Below are 19,058 nucleotides of genomic sequence, written 5' to 3'. Positions count from 1 at the left end.
TGTTTCACTGCTTGCATCAAATTAAGATACTCGATAAAAGAACTTAGAGGCGATTATGTCCGCCTGAAGGATCATATAATAGTTATATTCTTCTTTGATCCTCTCTTTTATATGAAGATTCTTTTTATATGAAGATATACGACAGTATACATATAGGTCAAGCAATTTATAATAAAAGAATAACAGGGCTGAGGATTACCATGTCAGGCTGCGTAAAAAATCGACTTGGTAACATAGGTTCCTTGGGTGCTTCGGCAAGGGTGATCGCAATTTTGCTGTTTATAACACAAAGAGCCACATCGCAGACCGTATACAATTTCTAAAAACAAAGATTATTATTTCATAGTACAACAGAATATGTCAGGCTAAAAAAAAATATTTTACTTTATAATAAAAAGCAGCACCTCTATCACATTACTATGACCACTTTCTACTTTAAAAGTTGGCAGCGCCTAGCTCGTGTGTGGTGAGCTGGCCTGGTGGGGACAGAAGGTGTGTGGTGAGCTGTCTGCACACATCTCATTTCTGTCATGGGTAAAAGGGGTGATTTATCAAAGTTGTAAAAAGGGATGATTATTAACTTTCAGGCCAAGGGTAACTGTTCACCTGCTGCTGTGGTGAAAGTCTATCGTGGGTGGACAAATTGTGAATAAGTGACGTGGAAACTGCAGAGCACCAAGTACCACGGATGTGAGAGGACGTTGGCTACAAAGGTATACTGACATACTACAGTGGAGCAACGCACTGCCAAAATGGGGGGCTACCAGACGTGTGTCTAAAACAGTTGAGTGAACCCTACTGTGTATGGGGCGCTGAAGCAGAGTTATGGTCACTGCACCTCTGCTAAAAAAGTTGAATCAGCAGAAACAGCTTCCATTTTCACAGTAATATCAGAATTGAACCTCGACTGATTGGCAAAGGGATGCCTTCTCCAATGAGTCAGAGAAAGATCACCCTGCAACCATTGCTGGAAGAAAACAAGCTGCTGGTGGCAGTGTTATGGTTTGGAGAATGTTTTCCTGGCATTCTCTGGGCCACTTATCCATGTGGAAAGCACTCAACAGATTCGTGTTCGAATCCATCCTTGAAGATCATGTACAACCACAGATGCCTCTAGTCTTCCCTGTGGTGGATGGGATCTTCCAGCAGGACAATGGCTATAAATACCTTGGCTAGAAATGTCCACCATTGGTTGGAAAAGCATGAGCAAAACTTCCAAGTACTACCTTGGCCTCCTAATACCCCACCCTGATAGTTGTGTTGGCTCTATGGATCCTTCCCTGTGCACCCTCCATCAGCTGTGGGGTGCACTGCAGTCACCATGGCTCCAGATACCTGGGACACCCTACCAGGACCTTACTGAGCCCAGCCCGTGTAGCTGCTGTCCGTGCTGCACACAGCAGTCACTCCGATACTGTTAGCCTGGATATTAGCTGGTGGTCAGAATAATGTGACAGGGCATATTCATTAAAGAACAAAGCAAAAATTGTAAGAGAAGGGGAGGGAGTAAAAGAAATTTTGCTTACAGATCATAGTTCTTAATATGGCCATTATATGGTGAGTATTTGATCTGTAATAAAAAACCAGGAGTGGACCCTGCAGAGAAAAAGTATAATGGAAAGATTTTTAACTCTTCGGTCACTCCTGGTTTTGCCGTACAAAGAGAGGAAAAACACTGATCAAATGCCGACCATACAAAAACTGGGCAGATAAGAAACCGAAGACAGAGACCACACTGTTTGCAATGAGCAAGATCGCTAACATTATACCTGTGCTACCTCTACAAACATCCCCATTTATTAAAGGTGTTTTGATGCCCCAAGTCACAGTACACATCATTTATAAAATTGGTGATTTTTTTTCCGTCTCAGTGGTGAGAAAAGTAGGTACAGTTTTAGGATGAGCGGGCAAGGACACCTTCCTGATCCAAGGCTCCATTGCAGGAGATCACATTTTCGCTAATATGTAAAATGAGCTGCTTGGTGCAACAAGGGAGTCACAATTGTCTTGTCATTGCACCAAAGCTCAGCTCCTAACCCAAGGATAGGTTATCAATATCTAGACCATGAAACCCCTTTAATGTCTTAATAAATCTCCTTTACTGTGCTATCCTTATACAGTGCCTTATACATGTGATTGTTATTGTGCACTGAGCCTGATAAGTGATAAACAAAATCCCTGCAATTCTGTACTAAAATCAGTGACATATGGATGTACAACAGGATCCCAGAGATTTCTACAGCTGAAACTATTTGGAGCTTGCATAGAGTTGCAATATGGCTTTTTGCATGCGTCATAATGCAGTTTTGACTCACTTCATTTGCTTTAGGATCATCAGGAGATTGGGCATCCCGAGTCTGTTTGATGCTCTCACACATTTTCTGCATGAATAAATGACTGTTGTTTTCATTCTTTGCCATTAAAACTTCAAGCATGAACCAAAGGCACCTTGGGAAAGACAGTTTTTAATAAAAAGGTTACAACAAGTAGTAATTTTTTCCAGATACTCACAAGTAAACTAAAAGCTGTGAATGCTTCTTGAAAACTTACTCTTTGATATCACGGAGTTGCTCAACATCCTGAGGTTTAGTAAAATCTGGATCATGAGCCAGAAGATGAATCATGTATGGTACAACATATTCAGGCAGTAACGACAAAAGCTTTTCTGTGGAAATACAAACCACCACACGGTCATGATAGGGGTTCCAGAAAGCTTGTGAAATACAAGTCTATAAATTTTAAAGGGAACCTGTCACCTCCCAAAACCATCCCAAGCCGCCAGCAGTACCTGCGTGTAGCCAGCAGCATGTTTCTGATGATTCCTTTCTTCCTGAAGGCAGATGCAGCAAAAGCTCTGAAAACGTTGTTTTATCCCCTGCCCGGCACGCTTCTCCACACATGCTTGAAGTCACGGAGGCAGTAGCCTCCTTGCTTCAAGTCACGGTAACCACACTCCCTGCCCTTTGCTGTGACTGACAGCGCTTATGCACAAGAGTTCGGCTGCCTTTGCCGAACAGCCGGCTGTCAGTCATAGCGAAGAGGCAGGGAAGGGAGCGTGGTTACCGTGACTTAAAGCAAGGAGGCCACTGCCTCCGTGACTTCAAGCATGTGTGGAGAAGCGTGCCGGGCAGGTGATAAAACAAAGTTTTCAGTACTTTTGCTGCATCTGCTATCAGAAAGAAAGGCATCATCAGAAACACGCTGCTGGCTACACGCAGGTACTGCTGCCGGCTTGGGATGGTTTTGGGAGGTGACAGGTTCTCTTTAAGTATATGTTACAGTAAAAGATCTGTAGGCTGCTTTCTTACATAAACTCACCAGTTGCCATTGGGTTTTGCTTTATGTATTCCCTCCGTATACTTATGTTTTTGAGCAAGCATTGCCTGGCATGTGCTCTTCTTTCTTTCACTGGATCCTTGGCACAAAGTGCAAAGATAGCCATATACTCAAGTGGAAGCAGAAGTTTAACCAGCGCCTTGTGCAGCTTCTGTGCAAATATCTGTCGAACTTGGTAGCATTCATCCTGTAAGATAAACACAAATTATCATCATCTACTGGCAATTCACTACATTCCAGCAGCACCTCCATGTTACCTAGAAGAGAGACAGGTGGACAGAAGAATGGTCTTTATATAATAGAAAAGTAGTTTTTGCATGACAATCCTCTAGCCCAGTAATAAAGTATTGAGGCACTCAGGTTGAGATTTTTGCAATTCAAGTGAGGTTTATTTCATAATCTCTGCATCATCCATTTGCCCATGGTATATATAAGCGTCAACAACAAAATATTTCTGACCAGACGTTTCGGTAGTCCAGGGACCTTACATCCTTATTCACACCTACAATGACACTACTGTCATGCACAGCCTCCCCTCTATATGCCATCCTTCTATGTCACCACCCTAATACACCCGCCCTCCTCCACTTACTGCCCTCTGCTGCCCAATCAAACATCCTATTACAAATATGGACTAGATCGAAATATATATGGGAATAATGACATCCTTTGACACAGACAGGCATGTTCCACTTCCGGTATGCACACATTACCATGTGATATCATTTGGAATGCATACTTGCGCTCCATTTGCCCCCCTCCCATCCGGTCACATGACCAATACCTGCGCTCCATACAGTGCCCACTAGCACTTCCGCCTTATGGAACGCAATCGTGCGTTCCACATACCGCGTCACTTCTGGTCAGATGACCGGAATTGCGATCCCTCAGACAATTTAAACCGCGGCATAACATGGGTCACGTCTGCATCCAGCGCCCCAGAATACCGCTACCCACTACTCAGGTAGAGAATTTACCTTAACCTTTCATTTTTCTTCCACAGAAACTTATTTATTATGCCAGTCTGTTCGACCATGGGAACTTCCTGCAGGTCCTCACCCCTCTAGGTCTCCATATATACACAGGATCTCAAGTATAGGAATAATGCGTGGGGGTCACTGAGCTTATCGAATGTATTATGATGTATGCTGATATATTCAGTATGATATGTACTATGATTACATGTATCAATATGCTGTGATATATGCAAACGATATACGCTATACCGCCTGAGTCCTCATACATATGCAAACGATATATGTGTTGTATGCGAATGCAATATATGGTCATATATAATATACCCGCTCATATGGACTAACGCCATAAGCAGCCCTCGATCCGGCATAGACCAGTAGTACTCGGCAGCACACACATGGGTGGACTGCAGTATATAGTATTTAATCATGTTCAAAACCAAACCCTGCTATAACAATATAATCATGTGCATTATGTCCTCTGTACGTTTTGCCCCTAGGCATGCATATACTCCCACCACTATTGATACATATATCAAGATCTATTCCATCATAACCAGTATGTCGCTTAACCATTATTAATTTCGTAAACCGTATGTCACGGACCCGCCGTATTTTCACTCATTTGCACCTATATGTATTTGGATATATTTTCTTTTTACTACTGGACACCATTTTTTGTTTTTGTTGCTATGATTATATCAAATCTGGCTTGTACATTATTTATTTAATATTTATTAATTTTGTTATGATTATGATATGCCATCTCTGCCATCCGAACATGTATCCGATATTATTCCAGATAACATGACCACTGATGAAGGTCCACCGTGACCGAAACGTCTGGTCAGAAATATTTTGTTGTTGACGCTTATATATACCATGGGCAAATGGATGATGCAGAGATTATGAAATAAACCTCACTTGAATTGCAAAAATCTCAACCTGAGCGCCTCAATACTTTATTACTTTGATAAACGGCATAACAAGCCCTTGATTGGCACCGGTGACACCCTTGAACAGAGTGCGGTTCCTCACTTTACTACAAATCCTCTAGCCCAGGCATCCCAACTGCGGCACTCCAGCAAAACTACAACTCCCAGCATGCCCGAACAGCCTACAGCAGGGCATTGTGGAAGTTGTAGTTCTACAACAGCTGGTGAGCCGCAGTTTGAGGATGCCTGCTCTAGCCACGGTATAGTTCATCACCTAATTCTATGCTTGTGTGAAGAGTAGATGTTTTGCAGCTCTATATGTTATATGTTAAGACAGGGCTGCACATAATTGTGTTGGGACCACCAGTGATTAATTAGGTGGCAGAAGTGCTTTGATGAGTGCGGTGGCCTTTTAATTCCACTCTGCATCTTAAATTATGCTTCATTAGGATGGACATTAAAAGGGGTTGTGCAGGCAATATATATTGATGACCTATCCTCACGACAGATCATAAATATCTGATTGGTGGAGGGTTCGGCACCCAGCACCCCCGCTTATCAGCTGTTTGAAGAGGTGGCGGTCCATGCGAACACCAATTCCTCTTCATTACACTGCCAGTTGTCTGAGGCTCAGTACTTGCTCCTTTAACTTGCAGTGAGAACTTGTAATTACACTGTGCTTCAGATGCAGATGCAAGGGAAACAGCGCACAGTGTAAGGGCTGATGCACACAAACGTATTTTGTTTCCGTGTCAATTCTATTTATTTATTTGCAGATCGTATGCAGAACCAGTCAATTCAATGGGTCTGCAAAGAAAGTAAAATAAAAGAAGAAAACCAAACAAAGTTACTCCTTGTGCATTCCGTTTCCGTATGTCCGTTCTGCAAACAAATAGAAAATGTCCTATTATTGTCCACATTACGGACAAGGATAGTACTTTTCTATTAGGGACCAGCTGTTCTGTAAAATACATATAGTCGTGTGCATGAGCATTATGCAGAGGAAGCAGCGCTCGCATCCTGCCTACCCATATGAAAAAGGGTTCCCAGTCTTTTAGAATCCCTTTTACGGACTGTGAAAGACATACATATAAGTTGTTAAGGGGTTAACAAATAAATACTTACATTAATAACCAATGCACATAACTGGAACTGCTCCGGTGTGATGATTTCATGGTAACAAGGCTCCTGTGCTAACTTCATAATGGCACCACCTGCTGCCAGCCTCAGACGTGACATATCGGATTTACTGAAATAATGAAAGTTAAATTCAATGCTTGATCAAAAAGCAGCAGAAACTGACGTCAGCCCTGGTAGGTCTCTGAATACTACTGATGCTAAAAATCTCACCTTATTTTTTTGTGTTCTGTCAGGTCTCCTTCACTGACCAACATAGCCGAGAGCAATCGCAAAGTAGAGTTTGCAGATTTTGACTGATTGTTTTTCATACCCAGCAACCAACGCACTAGTAACTTTATTGCTTGCACCTGAAAAGTAAAAGTAAACTGAAAACCGCTGTGCATCTCATACCTCCCCTGCCGGGGCTATCAGGTACCGAATTCTAAAAGCTTGTATTATAGGGAGCGGCAGAGGAGAAATCCATGCAGCTGCTTACAGAAAAAAACTCACATCTGGTGATCTGAGAGTCAATTTGGGTGTATAGGACTAATAGAGCTTAACCATGGTCCTCCTGGTTGTGACCGAACGAGTTTCTTATCAGAGCACTAGTTCAGCTTGCCGGCTCAACAAAGTCCACATGAAAGGAAATGCACCTCTAAAGTTAAAATGAGGTTTTTATTCCAAATTCATTGACATGATCACAACAAGTGGGTTCCACTATGCTTACGCATTTTAAGACATGAAATTCTTAAAGCATGCTTGTGATCGTTCTAATGAATTTGGAACAAATAGCGTTTCATAGGTAAAGTAGGGCAATCAATCTTCAGATGGATAAAGGTTTTGCTCATCTAGGAGTCATTTAAAAGAGGACTTCGACTCATCTTTACTGATAATTTGACGCTCCCTACATGTTGAAATGTGGGTGGGTGGTGGGTGTCAATGTTTGGTGGGACTTCCAATAGCCCCAAGAGCTGGGCTGTCTCAGCTCAGAAATATACTTATAAAACCATCTGTACAAAGTCAGCCAAATGCATCCATGACAGGCAATAATTCAGCCCATTTATACTGTGATAGAAGCAAGTAGTGCTAGAGAATGCTCGGCCTGAGAGTTTAGCTACTACTAATGCAATACACAAGAAAACTGCATATCATCTAAAGATCATAAAGTATGCCAAACAAAACTTGTTATAAATCCATATAAAAAGACATCAGGTGAGGACACCATTAAAAGGGTCATACACATCAGCAGACACTAAGATAATGAATAAGTTGCAGTGTCTGAAGAAAATCAGAATACATTGAATGGATATAGGTGTATACTGCAGCAGCAGATCCCACTTAGAACATAACGAAGCATAAAACTATAAAATACTGTTATCACCTTCCACAAGAAGAAATTAAATCATGACTAAATGCACAAAAAGGTCTATAAAAAAAATAAAAAATAAACTGTGCGTCACCACTATAACATATGCAGACTTACTTTAGCGAGGACTTCTGGTGAAACTTCTTCATCAGGGGACCAGAGCTTGCCATTCTTATCACCGCTGGTCTTTTAATAGAGAAGTAATTTACATTTTTATTTTAAATTGCCAAAGACATCAAAAATACAAAAGGGAGTGTTTTGAGAAGTCTTACCCGGTCATTCATTAGCAGATCTTTCACAATGAAGTTTGCCACAACTGATTTCATAGGTGAAGCAAACTGATCAGGCGCCAACATGGAAATGTGACCCAAAGATACAAGAGGCGTTACTAACTGTTCAGGCACATCCGCATTGAGACTTCGGCTGAGGGGCTATGACAGGAACAAAGTATAAGTTTAGCAAAGTATCTGAAAACATGAGAACAGTATATGTATAGCTGGTAAGGACATTAGAGGTTTATAGTGAATGTGACTTTCCATAAAGCAAAATGCTGATTATAATATACCATCCTGACTGAGTGCTCTTCATTTATCCATTCAAATAAAAATAAAAACAGCTAGAAATAATCTATTTTAGCAGATAAAGTGCGTCTCTGTGTCTATACAGAAATTAAATGACCACTATCCCTAATATAGAAAAAGCAACCAGTCATTCAAAACAAGTACGCTACAATTTCTAAGTCTGCTGGCTAGTTTGCTAGAGCAGCCAATTCACTGGGGTTGCCCCAGTATAGGCAGCTTAAAGGGGTCTTCCGCTTTTACTATATTGATGATCTATCTTCAGGATATGTCAAAATATCAGATTGGTGGGGACTCGACTCTAGGAATCCCCAGCCAATCAGCTGTATAAAGAGAATGCAGGCAGTCGTACAAGTGTTTTCTTCTGTTGTCAACATTGCAGCGGCGATCAGTGTAATAACCGCTCCTCTGTCCCATTCACTTTTATGGGACGGCTCCCTCCTATTCACTTGAAGCAGAAGCCATCCAAATGAAGTGAAATGAATGGGATGGAGGAGCTGTAATTACACTATTCATCGCTGCAATGTCGACAGCAAGCAGGTAAACAGTGAAGAGAACACAGCATTCGTACTAGCGCTGCGTACTCTTCACACAGCTGATCGGTGGGGGTGCCAACAGTCCGGCCCCTGCTGATCTGAGGATAGGTCATCAATAAAGGAAAGGCGGAGAACCCCTTTAAGGCCAATTTCAGATGAACGTGTCCACTGCAGGAAACACGCTCCATTATGGACACTGATCCTGTGACATGAGAATTATAATGATTTACGTTATAATGCCCCTACCTAACCTCAGATCTACTGCATTATTATGACATAATGGAGTCTCTCTTTCTATATATCTATATATAGAGGAAAATTCAAGGCAGCACTCCTAGTAAAGCTGTTTGGGTGCCAGCGGTGACAACACCTTACCAAGGTGTGCAATATATGATAAAGAATGACACCGCAGCTCGTCCGTTTAGTGAAAAAAGTAGGACCCTTTATTCACCTGTGCGACGTTTCAGTCCGCTTGCTGGGACCATTTTCAAGCAAAATGCTTGAAAATGGTCCCAGTAAGTTTTGAATGCTGGCGGTGCTTTCACTGGTGGTAGCATGAGACGGAGTCTACAACCCACACAAGTGGCTCAGGTAGTGCAGCTTATCCAGGATGGCACATCAATGCGAGTCTGTCAGCGCAGTGTCCAGAGCATGGAGGCACTACCAGGAGACGTGGAGGAGGCCGTAGGAGGGCAACAACCCAGCAGCAGGACCGCTACCTCCGCCTTTGTGCAAGGAGGAACAGGAGGAGCACTGCCAGAGCCCTGCAAAATGACCTCCAGCAGGCCACAAATGTGCATGTGTCTGCTCAAACGGTCAGAAACAGACTCCATAAGGGTGATATGAGGGCCCGACGTCCACAGGTGGGGGTTGTGTTTACAGCCCAACACCGTGCAGGACGTTTGGCATTTGCCAGAGAACACCAAGATTGGCAAATTCGCCACTGGCGCCCTGTGCTCTTCACAGATGAAAGCAGGTTCACACTGAGCACATGTGACAGACGTGACAGAGTCTGGAGACGCCGTGGAGAACGTTCTGCTGCCTGAAATCCTCCAGCATGACCGGTTTGGCATTGGGTCAGTAATGGTGTGGGGTGGCATTTCTTTGGAGGGCCGCACAGCCCTCCATGTGCTCGCCAGAGGTAGCCTGACTGCCATTAGGTACCGAGATGAGATCCTCAGACCCCTTGTGAGACCATATGCTGGTGCGGTTGGCCCTGGGTTCCTCCTAATGCAAGACAATGCTAGACCTCATGTGGCTGGAGTGTGTCAGCAGTTCCTGCAAGACAAAGGCATTGATGCTATGGACTGGCCCACCTGTTCCCCAGACCTGAATCCAATTGAGCACATCTGGGACATCATGTCTCGCTCTATCCACCAACGTCACGTTGCACCACAGACTGTCCAGGAGTTGGCAGATGCTTTAGTCCAGGTCTGGGAGGAGATCCCTCAGGACACCGTCCGCCACCTCATCAGGAGCATGCACAGGCATTGTAGGGAGGTCATACAGGCACGTGGAGGCCACACACACTACTGAGCCTCATTTTGACTTGTTTTAAGGACATTACATCAAAGTTGGATCAGCCTGTAGTGTGTTTTTCCACTTTAATTATTTTTATTTTATATATATTTTTTTTGTGTGATTTTGTTGTCAGCACATTCAACTATGTAAAGAAGAAAGTATTTCAGAAGAATATTTAATTAATTCAGATCTAGGATGTGTTATTTTTGTGTTCCCTTTATTTTTTGAGTATATATATATATATATATATATATATATATATATATATATATATATATATATATACACACACATACATACACTTTAGGCCTTATGTACATGACTCAGCATTAATTTCAATGGGACCACCAATGAGGAGGCAGCACACCTTGTGCTGACCATATGGTCCTGTGCATGAACCTTTAAGCAGTCATGGTGTGGGCTACTTTCACACCTGCGTTAGGTGCGGAGCAGTCTGGTATCTGCACAGACGGATCCGCACCTATAATGCAAACGATTGTATCCGTTCAGAACGGATCCGTTTGCATTACCATGATAATGTTCATGATAATGCAAACGGATCCGTTTTGACTTACTTTGAAAGTCAATGGGAGGCGGATCCATTTTCAGCTGCACCATATTGTGTCAGTGAAAACGGATCCATCCCCATTGACTTACATTGTAAGTCAGGACGGATCCGTTTGGCTACGCATCGTCAGGCGGACATCAAAACGCTGCAAGCAGCGTTTTGGTGTCCGCCTCCAGAGCGGAATGGAGGCTGAACGGAGTCAAACTGATGCATTCTGAACCGGTCCTTATCCATTCAGAATGCATTGGGGCTAAAATGATCCGTTTTGGACCGCTTGTGAGAGCCCTGAAACGGATCTCACAAGCGGACGCAGAAACGCCAGGTTGAAAGTAGCCTAAACCCAAAGTAAACTGCAGCATGGTCCAAAATCTGGAAAACTGAACACTGCAGTTGCGTCTTCACACATACAACAAGCAAGCATCAAGGTCTTTTTTTTCTATTATAATTTGCTTATTAAATGATATAAATGCATGTTTCCAAGCAAATCTGTTATTATCATGAAGCTGGAAGTCTCCTAATATGCAGATGTTTGTATTTGTTCCATAACATTTTCAGCATGTTTCCATGCAAAAATGATCTCCTACTTGCACCGCACCCCCCAACTTCAGGGTTAGGCTAAATGCACATGGTCAGGATTGTGTGCGGAAAATCAGCACAGTAGGTCATGTACATTGTACTCTATGAGAATTTGAAATTCTCATGTACACAATGTGGATTTTGACCTGCGGTGTGGGTTTAAAAATGACCGGATTTTCTCCATTCACTTCAATAGGGAGAGTGAAATTCGAATGTGGAAAATCTGCACCAATTGATGCGGATTGTCCGCACGGATTTCCCTGTGAACACCTGTGGACTTCAGTGCGGATTCTCCACACATAAATCCTAAATGTGTGCATTGACCCCAAGAGGCAGGACTTTTGTATCTTCTACCTCCACTGCACTGGGGGCAACCCCCTCCTGGATACACACCCTATTGTTTTCGATCAGTCTACTAAAGCAAGATCCCATGTGTGGCTGCTTCAACATATTCCATCCCATCCTACCCAGTTTGCGTTGCAAGTACAGAAATGATGCGACTGCTAGGGCAGACAGGAAGTCAGGACAGCCCTACATATGATGTAAGTAATGACTGTCCAACACAATGGTGGGGAGTTGGTGCCTGAGGTCCTTTCAGGAGAGAGGGGGTTGTGTCGTCATGGCACAGGAAGAAGCCTCACAACTTCTGGTGTCAAGTAGGCTCAGTCTGTAATGGCAGAACGGCGGATCCTGACTGATAGCATTCTATGAGTAAGCTTTTTAAATATACAGAAGAGTATTTTTAGCTCCCTGGATAATCACTTTAAGAAAAAAGGGGGGGGGGGGAGCCTATTCTTTCACAGATTTACTTTTGCAAACTATTTACAACAGAAAAAAAATCTATTACCTCAAAGATCTGAGCCAGTTGCACTTCTTTATTAGAGAATATAGCATGGATGCAGTGTACAGCCTGCTTTGCTTGATGAGGCGTACCCCTCTTGGCCTTCTGATGCAAAATTGGAATAAGCGCCCTATTAAATTACAGATTTATCAAGCGTATTAAAACACGATTAAAAAAATAATAAAAAACAAGTAGACTGACAAATAAGACCATTTTGGATATGTTCACTTTTACTTTATACTACCACATAAATACTTGACTATTGGTAAACTCTACACTGCATGTTGCCATAGGCCTATTGTGCAAAATCAACTTTTGTGGTTTTTACATACTAAACCAGGGATCAGCAACCTTCAGCATGCCAGCTGCTGTGAAACTACAACTCCCAGCATGTGCAAATATTTGGCTGTTCTTGTAACTCCCATAGAATTGAAAGGAGGATTCTGGGAGTTGTAGTTTAAAGTAGGGGTGCACCGAAATGAAAATTCTGGTCCGAAACCGAAACCGAAAATTCAGGATGCCCTTGACCGAAACCGAAACGGCCTTTTTGCCCAAATACTTTTAAAATACTTTTTTTTTAATGATTTTATTAATAATTCTTTTTCATGAATGAAATTCATCTGTGGGTGGCGCTGTTATGGAGAGGGGGATCTGTGGGTGGCTCTGTTATGGAGAGGGGGATCTGTGGGTGGCGCTGTTATGGAGAGGGGGATCTGTGGGTGGCGCTGTTATGGAGAGGGGGATCTGTGGGTGGCGCTGTTATGGAGAGGGGGATCTGTGGGTGGCGCTGTTATGGAGAGGGGGATCTGTGGGTGGCGCTGTTATGGAGAGGGGGATCTGTGGGTGGCGCTGTTATGGAGAGGGGGATCTGTGGGTGGCGCTGTTATGGAGAGGGGGATCTGTGGGTGGCGCTGTTATGGAGAGAGGGATCTGTGGGTGGCGCTGTTATGGAGAGGGGGATCTGTGGGTGGCTCTGTTATGGAGAGGGGGATCTGTGGGTGGCGCTGTTATGGAGAGGGGGATCTGTGGGTGGCGCTGTTATGGAGAGGGGGATCTGTGGGTGGCGCTGTTATGGAGAGGGGGATCTGTGGGTGGCGCTGTTATGGAGAGGGGGATCTGTGGGTGGCGCTGTTATGGAGAGGGGGATCTGTGGGTGGCGCTGTTATGGAGAGGGGGATCTGTGGGTGGCGCTGTTATGGAGAGGGGGATCTGTGGGTGGCGCTGTTATGGAGAGGGGGATCTGTGGGTGGCGCTGTTATGGAGAGGGGGATCTGTGGGTGGCGCTGTTATGGAGAGGGGGATCTGTGGGTGGCGCTGTTATGGAGAGGGGGATCTGTGGGTGGCGCTGTTATGGAGAGAGGGATCTGTGGGTGGCGCTGTTATGGAGAGGGGGATCTGTGGGTGGCTCTGTTATGGAGAGGGGGATCTGTGGGTGGCGCTGTTATGGAGAGGGGGATCTGTGGGTGGCGCTGTTATGGAGAGGGGGATCTGTGGGTGGCGCTGTTATGGAGAGGGGGATCTGTGGGTGGCGCTGTTATGGAGAGGGGGATCTGTGGGTGGCGCTGTTATGGAGAGGGGGATCTGTGGGTGGCGCTGTTATGGAGAGGGGGATCTGTGGGTGGCGCTGTTATGGAGAGGGGGATCTGTGGGTGGCGCTGTTATGGAGAGGGGGATCTGTGGGTGGCGCTGTTATGGAGAGGGGGATCTGTGGGTGGCGCTGTTATGGAGAGGGGGATCTGTGGGTGGCGCTGTTATGGAGAGGGGGATCTGTGGGTGGCGCTGTTATGGAGAGGGGGATCTGTGCACTGTTATGGAAAGGGGATATGTGCACTGTTATGGGCATAACAGTGCACAGATCCCTTTCCCCATAACAGTGCACAGATCCCCTTTCCCCATAGCAGTGCACAGATCCCCCCTCCCCATAGCAGTGCACAGGTCCCCCCTCCCCATAGCAGTGCCATAGACCGATCCCCCTACCCATAACAGCCCCGGCCCTGCTGCTCACAGCATCACTCACTGCATCTTTATTTTACCTTACAATCGTGACGCTCCAGTAACAACTCTGCAGGCAGAGCGGAGGGCGGCGTAACGTCACTTACTCACGTGACGCACCTGCTCCGCCCACTTTATGAATGAAGGAGGCGGAGCAGGCGCGTCACGTGAGTAAGTGACGTTACGCCGCCCTCCGCTCTGCCTGCAGAGTTGTTAGTTACTGGAGCCTCACGATCGTAAGGTAAAATAAAGATGCAGTGACAAAGTAAACCGCCTACCCGGCGCCCGCCCGCAGATGGTGGGTGACAAATCCCACACCCCATATTTTCGGCCGATATGTAACAATATCGGCCGAAGTGGATTAGGTGCATTTTCGGCCGATATTTTCGGCTGCCGGAATTTCGGTGCACCCCTAGTTTAAAGAACAACTGGAGTGCCGGGGTTGCTGATATCTGTACTAAACAGAACACGAAATAGAAAGACATTAATAAAAATAATACTAAATAAAATATATTTCCTATGCCGATTTGATTGCTTGAAGTCACAAAGCTCAAGGTCTATTACGAAGATGTAGGGTTTGAGACATTGGCGTCTCATTGTATGGTAGAAAATGTTACCTTGCCAAACCAGAAATCTAATAATCCTACGTAATCTAGTCAGCAAGTAATCTAACATCTCTTACTCTAAATTCAAAGACAGCAGCACGTTCCCCGAATGTATGTATATTCAGCTGGCTTGCAACAATGCACTTGGGAACTCTATTTAAGTTCGTTAAAAAATTCGCTCTCAAAGGCCCTACACACATCTAACTTTGGGTATCCATTAGGAGTATTTCCCAATGTTTACCTCATGCAGAGGTCTCCGACACATGTCAATGTTGAGGCATACATTAGCCGCTAAAATGACTCTGCACAGGAAAGCGTATTAAGACTACATTTATTTTTTCACTTTAAAGAAAAATAAAAAAAAAAGGTACGCAGACAAATCTTGACCCACACCAGACTGCAAACAGACACGTCGGATGAAAAGGGCTGCTAGACAAGTATATACAGTAATAAATCATATGGACTGATCACAAAATACTTACGATCTTATTTGTGCCAAATCTGTTTCTATTCTATGCCCTGTGTTACGAAATATCTGGATAGCTGCCTCTGCTACTTTGTCATCATCCATACGAAGGCACTGGAGGAAAGACTCGTATGTCTCTGCTGAGTGGAATGCGGTTGGATGGGTAAAGGACAGTACCTAGAAGTAAAAGAATGAACAGGTTTTATTTTACAGTAAGAAAATAAATATGTACCTGCAAAAATAATGAAATATGAACGCACAGAAAGAAAGAAACCAAAACACTAGCTCTTACTAAGCTTAACACCAGCTGCTATTGCACCACCAGAAATGGGAAAGAACTCCGTACAAGTTAGGCTGCGTTCACACGGGCGAGATTTCCGCGCGGGTGCAATGCGGTAGGTGAACGCATTGCACCCGCACTGAATCTGGACCCATTCATTTCAATGGGGCTGTTCAGATGAGCGATGATTTTCACGCATCACTTATGCGTTGCGTGAAAATCGCAGCATGCTCTATATTCTGCGTTTTTCACGCAACGCAGGCCCCATAGAAGTGAATGGGGTTGCGTGAAAATCGCATGCATCCGCAAGCAAGTGCGGGCGCCGTGCGATTTTCACGCACGGTTGCTAGGTGACTGTCTATACACTGTATTATTTTCCCTTATAACATGGTTATAAGGGAAAATAATAGCATTCTGAAAACAGAATGCTTAGTAGGTGATCAATTGAGGGTTAAAAATAATAAAAAAATTAACTCACCTTGTCCTCTTGTTCGCGTACTTCTCCCGGTCTTTAGTTCTTTAAAAAGATGAACTATGGGCTAAAGGACCTTTGGTGACGTCAGATCACATGCTCCAATCACATGTGATCTGACGTCACCAAAGGTCCTTTAGCCCATAGTTCATCTTTTGAGAAGTAAAGAAGAGACCGGGACTTACGCGAACAAACGGAGAAGGTGAGTTAATTTTTTTTATTTTTTTTAACCCTCAACTGGTCACCTACTAAGCATTCTGTTTTCAGAATGCTATTATTTTCCCTTATAACCATGTTATAAGGGAAAATAATAACATCTACACAACACCGAACCCAAACCTGAACTTCAGTGAAGAAGTTCGGGTCTGGGTACCACAGTCGTTTTTTTATCACGCGCGTGCAAAACACATTGCACACGCACGATAAAAACTGAACATCGGAACGCAATCGCAGTCAAAACTGACTGCAATTGCATTCCTACTCGCGCGGGTTTGCCGCAACACACCGGGACGCATCCGGAACTAATCCGGACACGCTCGTGTGAACGCAGCCTTACAACCCACAAAAGAAAAAAAAAATTAATACATTTTATCAATGCCCATCCATGCAGCCACAACTATCTAACCAACAAACGGCAGGTTAAAGTGCAAGTCATGTTTTCATCAAAAAATAAATTTTAGAATAACGTTACTGCTGCAGCAGCATTACGCATAAAGCAATCTTTATTTTCTTCACATACCACTGTTTTCTTTGAGCTTTTCCCTTAGTTACGTCTATTTTAACCCCTACAATGAGGATCTTCCCAAGATGGCTCCTCTGCCAGTTCTCGAGACCAATACTGTCTTCCGTCACTTCATACACAATTGCTGTAGCCAGCAGATTCCTGCCAGCCAATCAGATTGGACTACTGAGAGATGCCTCCTCACTCTGAAGCCTAATACAATCATGCAGTGTGAAGGACCGCCCCTCTGTCTTCTGTTTATACTAAAGGGAAGACAGACAAGCCATAGCAATGGTCTTTTAAGGGAGCAGTGGAAAGGGATAGGGATCGACCGATATTGATTTTTTAGGGCCGATACCGATAATTTGTCAACTTTCAGGCCGATAGCTGATAATTTATACCGATATTCTGGGTATTTTTATTTTTGAGGAAAAAAATTTTTCCTACACAAATCTGCTGAAAATTAATGTTTATTGTTAACGTGTATTATTATTTAATTTTTTTTGTAAATCTTTTTCATTTATACTTAATATTTTTGTGGGGTTTTTTTTTTACTAACTTTTAGCCCCCTTAGGGACTAGAACCCTTGTCCTATTCACCCTGCGCCACCAATGAAGATACCTCTCTTTCACATACAGGAGGCGGGAGCTGGCTGCAGAGTCACATAGCCGGCTCCCGACCTCTATGAGCGGTAGCTGCGATCCGCGGCACCTAAGGGGTTAACTACCGCGGATCGCAGCTATCGCTCATAGAGGCCGGGAGCCGGCTATGTGACTCTGCAGCCAGCTCCCGCCTCCTGTATGTGAATTAATGAAAGACTCATCTTCATTGGTGGCGCAGCGGCCACAGCCCCTCCCCTCCTCTTGTCTCCTCTCCTGCCATTGGCGGCAGCAGCATCAGAGGGGAGGAGACACGGCTTCCTTCTCCCCTGTGCTGCGGAAGGAACACAGGACGCGCTGTCAGCAGAGCGTTCTGTGTTCCCAATACGTTATCGGAATATCGGCAAAATAGATGCCGATAACGTTCAAAATCCTCAATATCGGCCGATAATATCGGTAAAACCGATAATCGGTCGATCCCTAGAAAGGGACATTAATTATAATCTATTATAAAGGTAATTTCAGACCTTGTGACACCAGTACCTCGATGTTTCGTCAATTATGTGTTTGTTTATACTGTTTCCATGACTGACAATCCGATGTCACGCTATGTGACATCAGATCTGGCGGGCTATTTAAATCTCCGCCATTCCTGTACTTTCACTTGCTTGAAAATGACTCGTGCGAGTCGAAACACGTCAATTCTTCTGATGTGGCAATAAATACACAAGAATTGCATTTAATCCACGAGTGCCGGTCCTTTTCTTCCTAACATCTGCAAGTGGGACACAGACCCTGGACACGTGCACCGCACCCCTGATAGCGGAGTGCAGACTGTGTTATAGTAAAACTTGTGACAATAATTAACAGACTTAACTCAGGTATACATGCCTAGCTCTAATAAACCAACAAATAAAATAAAAAATACATGACGGTTACACTTTAAAGGAGCAGCCCCCGTAGTGTCCAAAATGTCTGACCCTTCTACTGGAGTGAAGATTTACCTTTAGAAGTTCCAATCCTGCTCTAATTGCAGAATCAGGACTCACACCTTCCTCTTCGTCATCTGTAGTACCCTCAATGGATTTGTTCATCAGCTTTACTAATGCACTGGAATATATAATTCACAGCATAAAAAAATACTTGAATTGCAAAGAAATATGATTGATGAGTCGTAGATAAAGTATACATTTATTTTTACTGCGCTGACATATTACACAGCACTTTACAGACATTTTCATTGCTTGCTGTATACAAAAGGATTCCACAATCTGAAACTGGAGTACCCAGAGGAAACCCATGCAAACACAGGAAGAACATACAAACTATGTTCAGATTTGAACCTAGGACCCCAGCACTGCAAAGCACCAGTGCTAACCATTGAGCCATTATACAGTTTTTTTTTTTTTATTATGTGAGGTATCAACAAGCAGTAAAGTAAAGCAATTTATGCTATAGAATTCTGCCTTTAAGGGGTATTCCCATCTGGGACATTGATGGCAAATTGCTAGGACATGCCATCCATATTAGATAGGAGAAGGACCTAGAGGTGGGAACTGCACCTATCTCCAGT

The 19,058-nt window shown here is 43.9% G+C and overlaps 1 protein-coding gene across 3 annotated transcripts in view; it reads right to left on the bottom strand.

Annotated features, from left to right (window-relative positions):
• The window catches only part of PDS5A (PDS5 cohesin associated factor A), a 94,202-nt gene that overhangs the window by 8,483 nt on the left and 66,661 nt on the right, over positions 1 to 19,058 (bottom strand). For all 3 annotated transcript variants that reach the window (XM_040418957.1, XM_040418959.1, XM_040418958.1), the window contains 11 exons: positions 18,490 to 18,595; positions 15,430 to 15,590; positions 12,357 to 12,480; positions 8,003 to 8,161; positions 7,848 to 7,916; positions 6,596 to 6,732; positions 6,371 to 6,494; positions 3,319 to 3,523; positions 2,551 to 2,665; positions 2,316 to 2,448; positions 200 to 319 (listed from right to left, as the gene is read on the bottom strand). In XM_040418957.1, the coding sequence (XP_040274891.1) occupies positions 200 to 319; positions 2,316 to 2,448; positions 2,551 to 2,665; positions 3,319 to 3,523; positions 6,371 to 6,494; positions 6,596 to 6,732; positions 7,848 to 7,916; positions 8,003 to 8,161; positions 12,357 to 12,480; positions 15,430 to 15,590; positions 18,490 to 18,595 (1,453 nt within the window). The remainder of the gene's footprint in view (positions 1 to 199; positions 320 to 2,315; positions 2,449 to 2,550; positions 2,666 to 3,318; positions 3,524 to 6,370; positions 6,495 to 6,595; positions 6,733 to 7,847; positions 7,917 to 8,002; positions 8,162 to 12,356; positions 12,481 to 15,429; positions 15,591 to 18,489; positions 18,596 to 19,058) is intronic.

The sequence above is a fragment of the Bufo bufo genome, chromosome 2 (assembly GCF_905171765.1).
Source record: "Bufo bufo chromosome 2, aBufBuf1.1, whole genome shotgun sequence".
NCBI lineage: Eukaryota > Metazoa > Chordata > Amphibia > Anura > Bufonidae > Bufo > Bufo bufo.
Note: the sequence above shows the minus strand (reverse complement) of the source record. Positions and strands in the feature narration are given on the sequence as shown.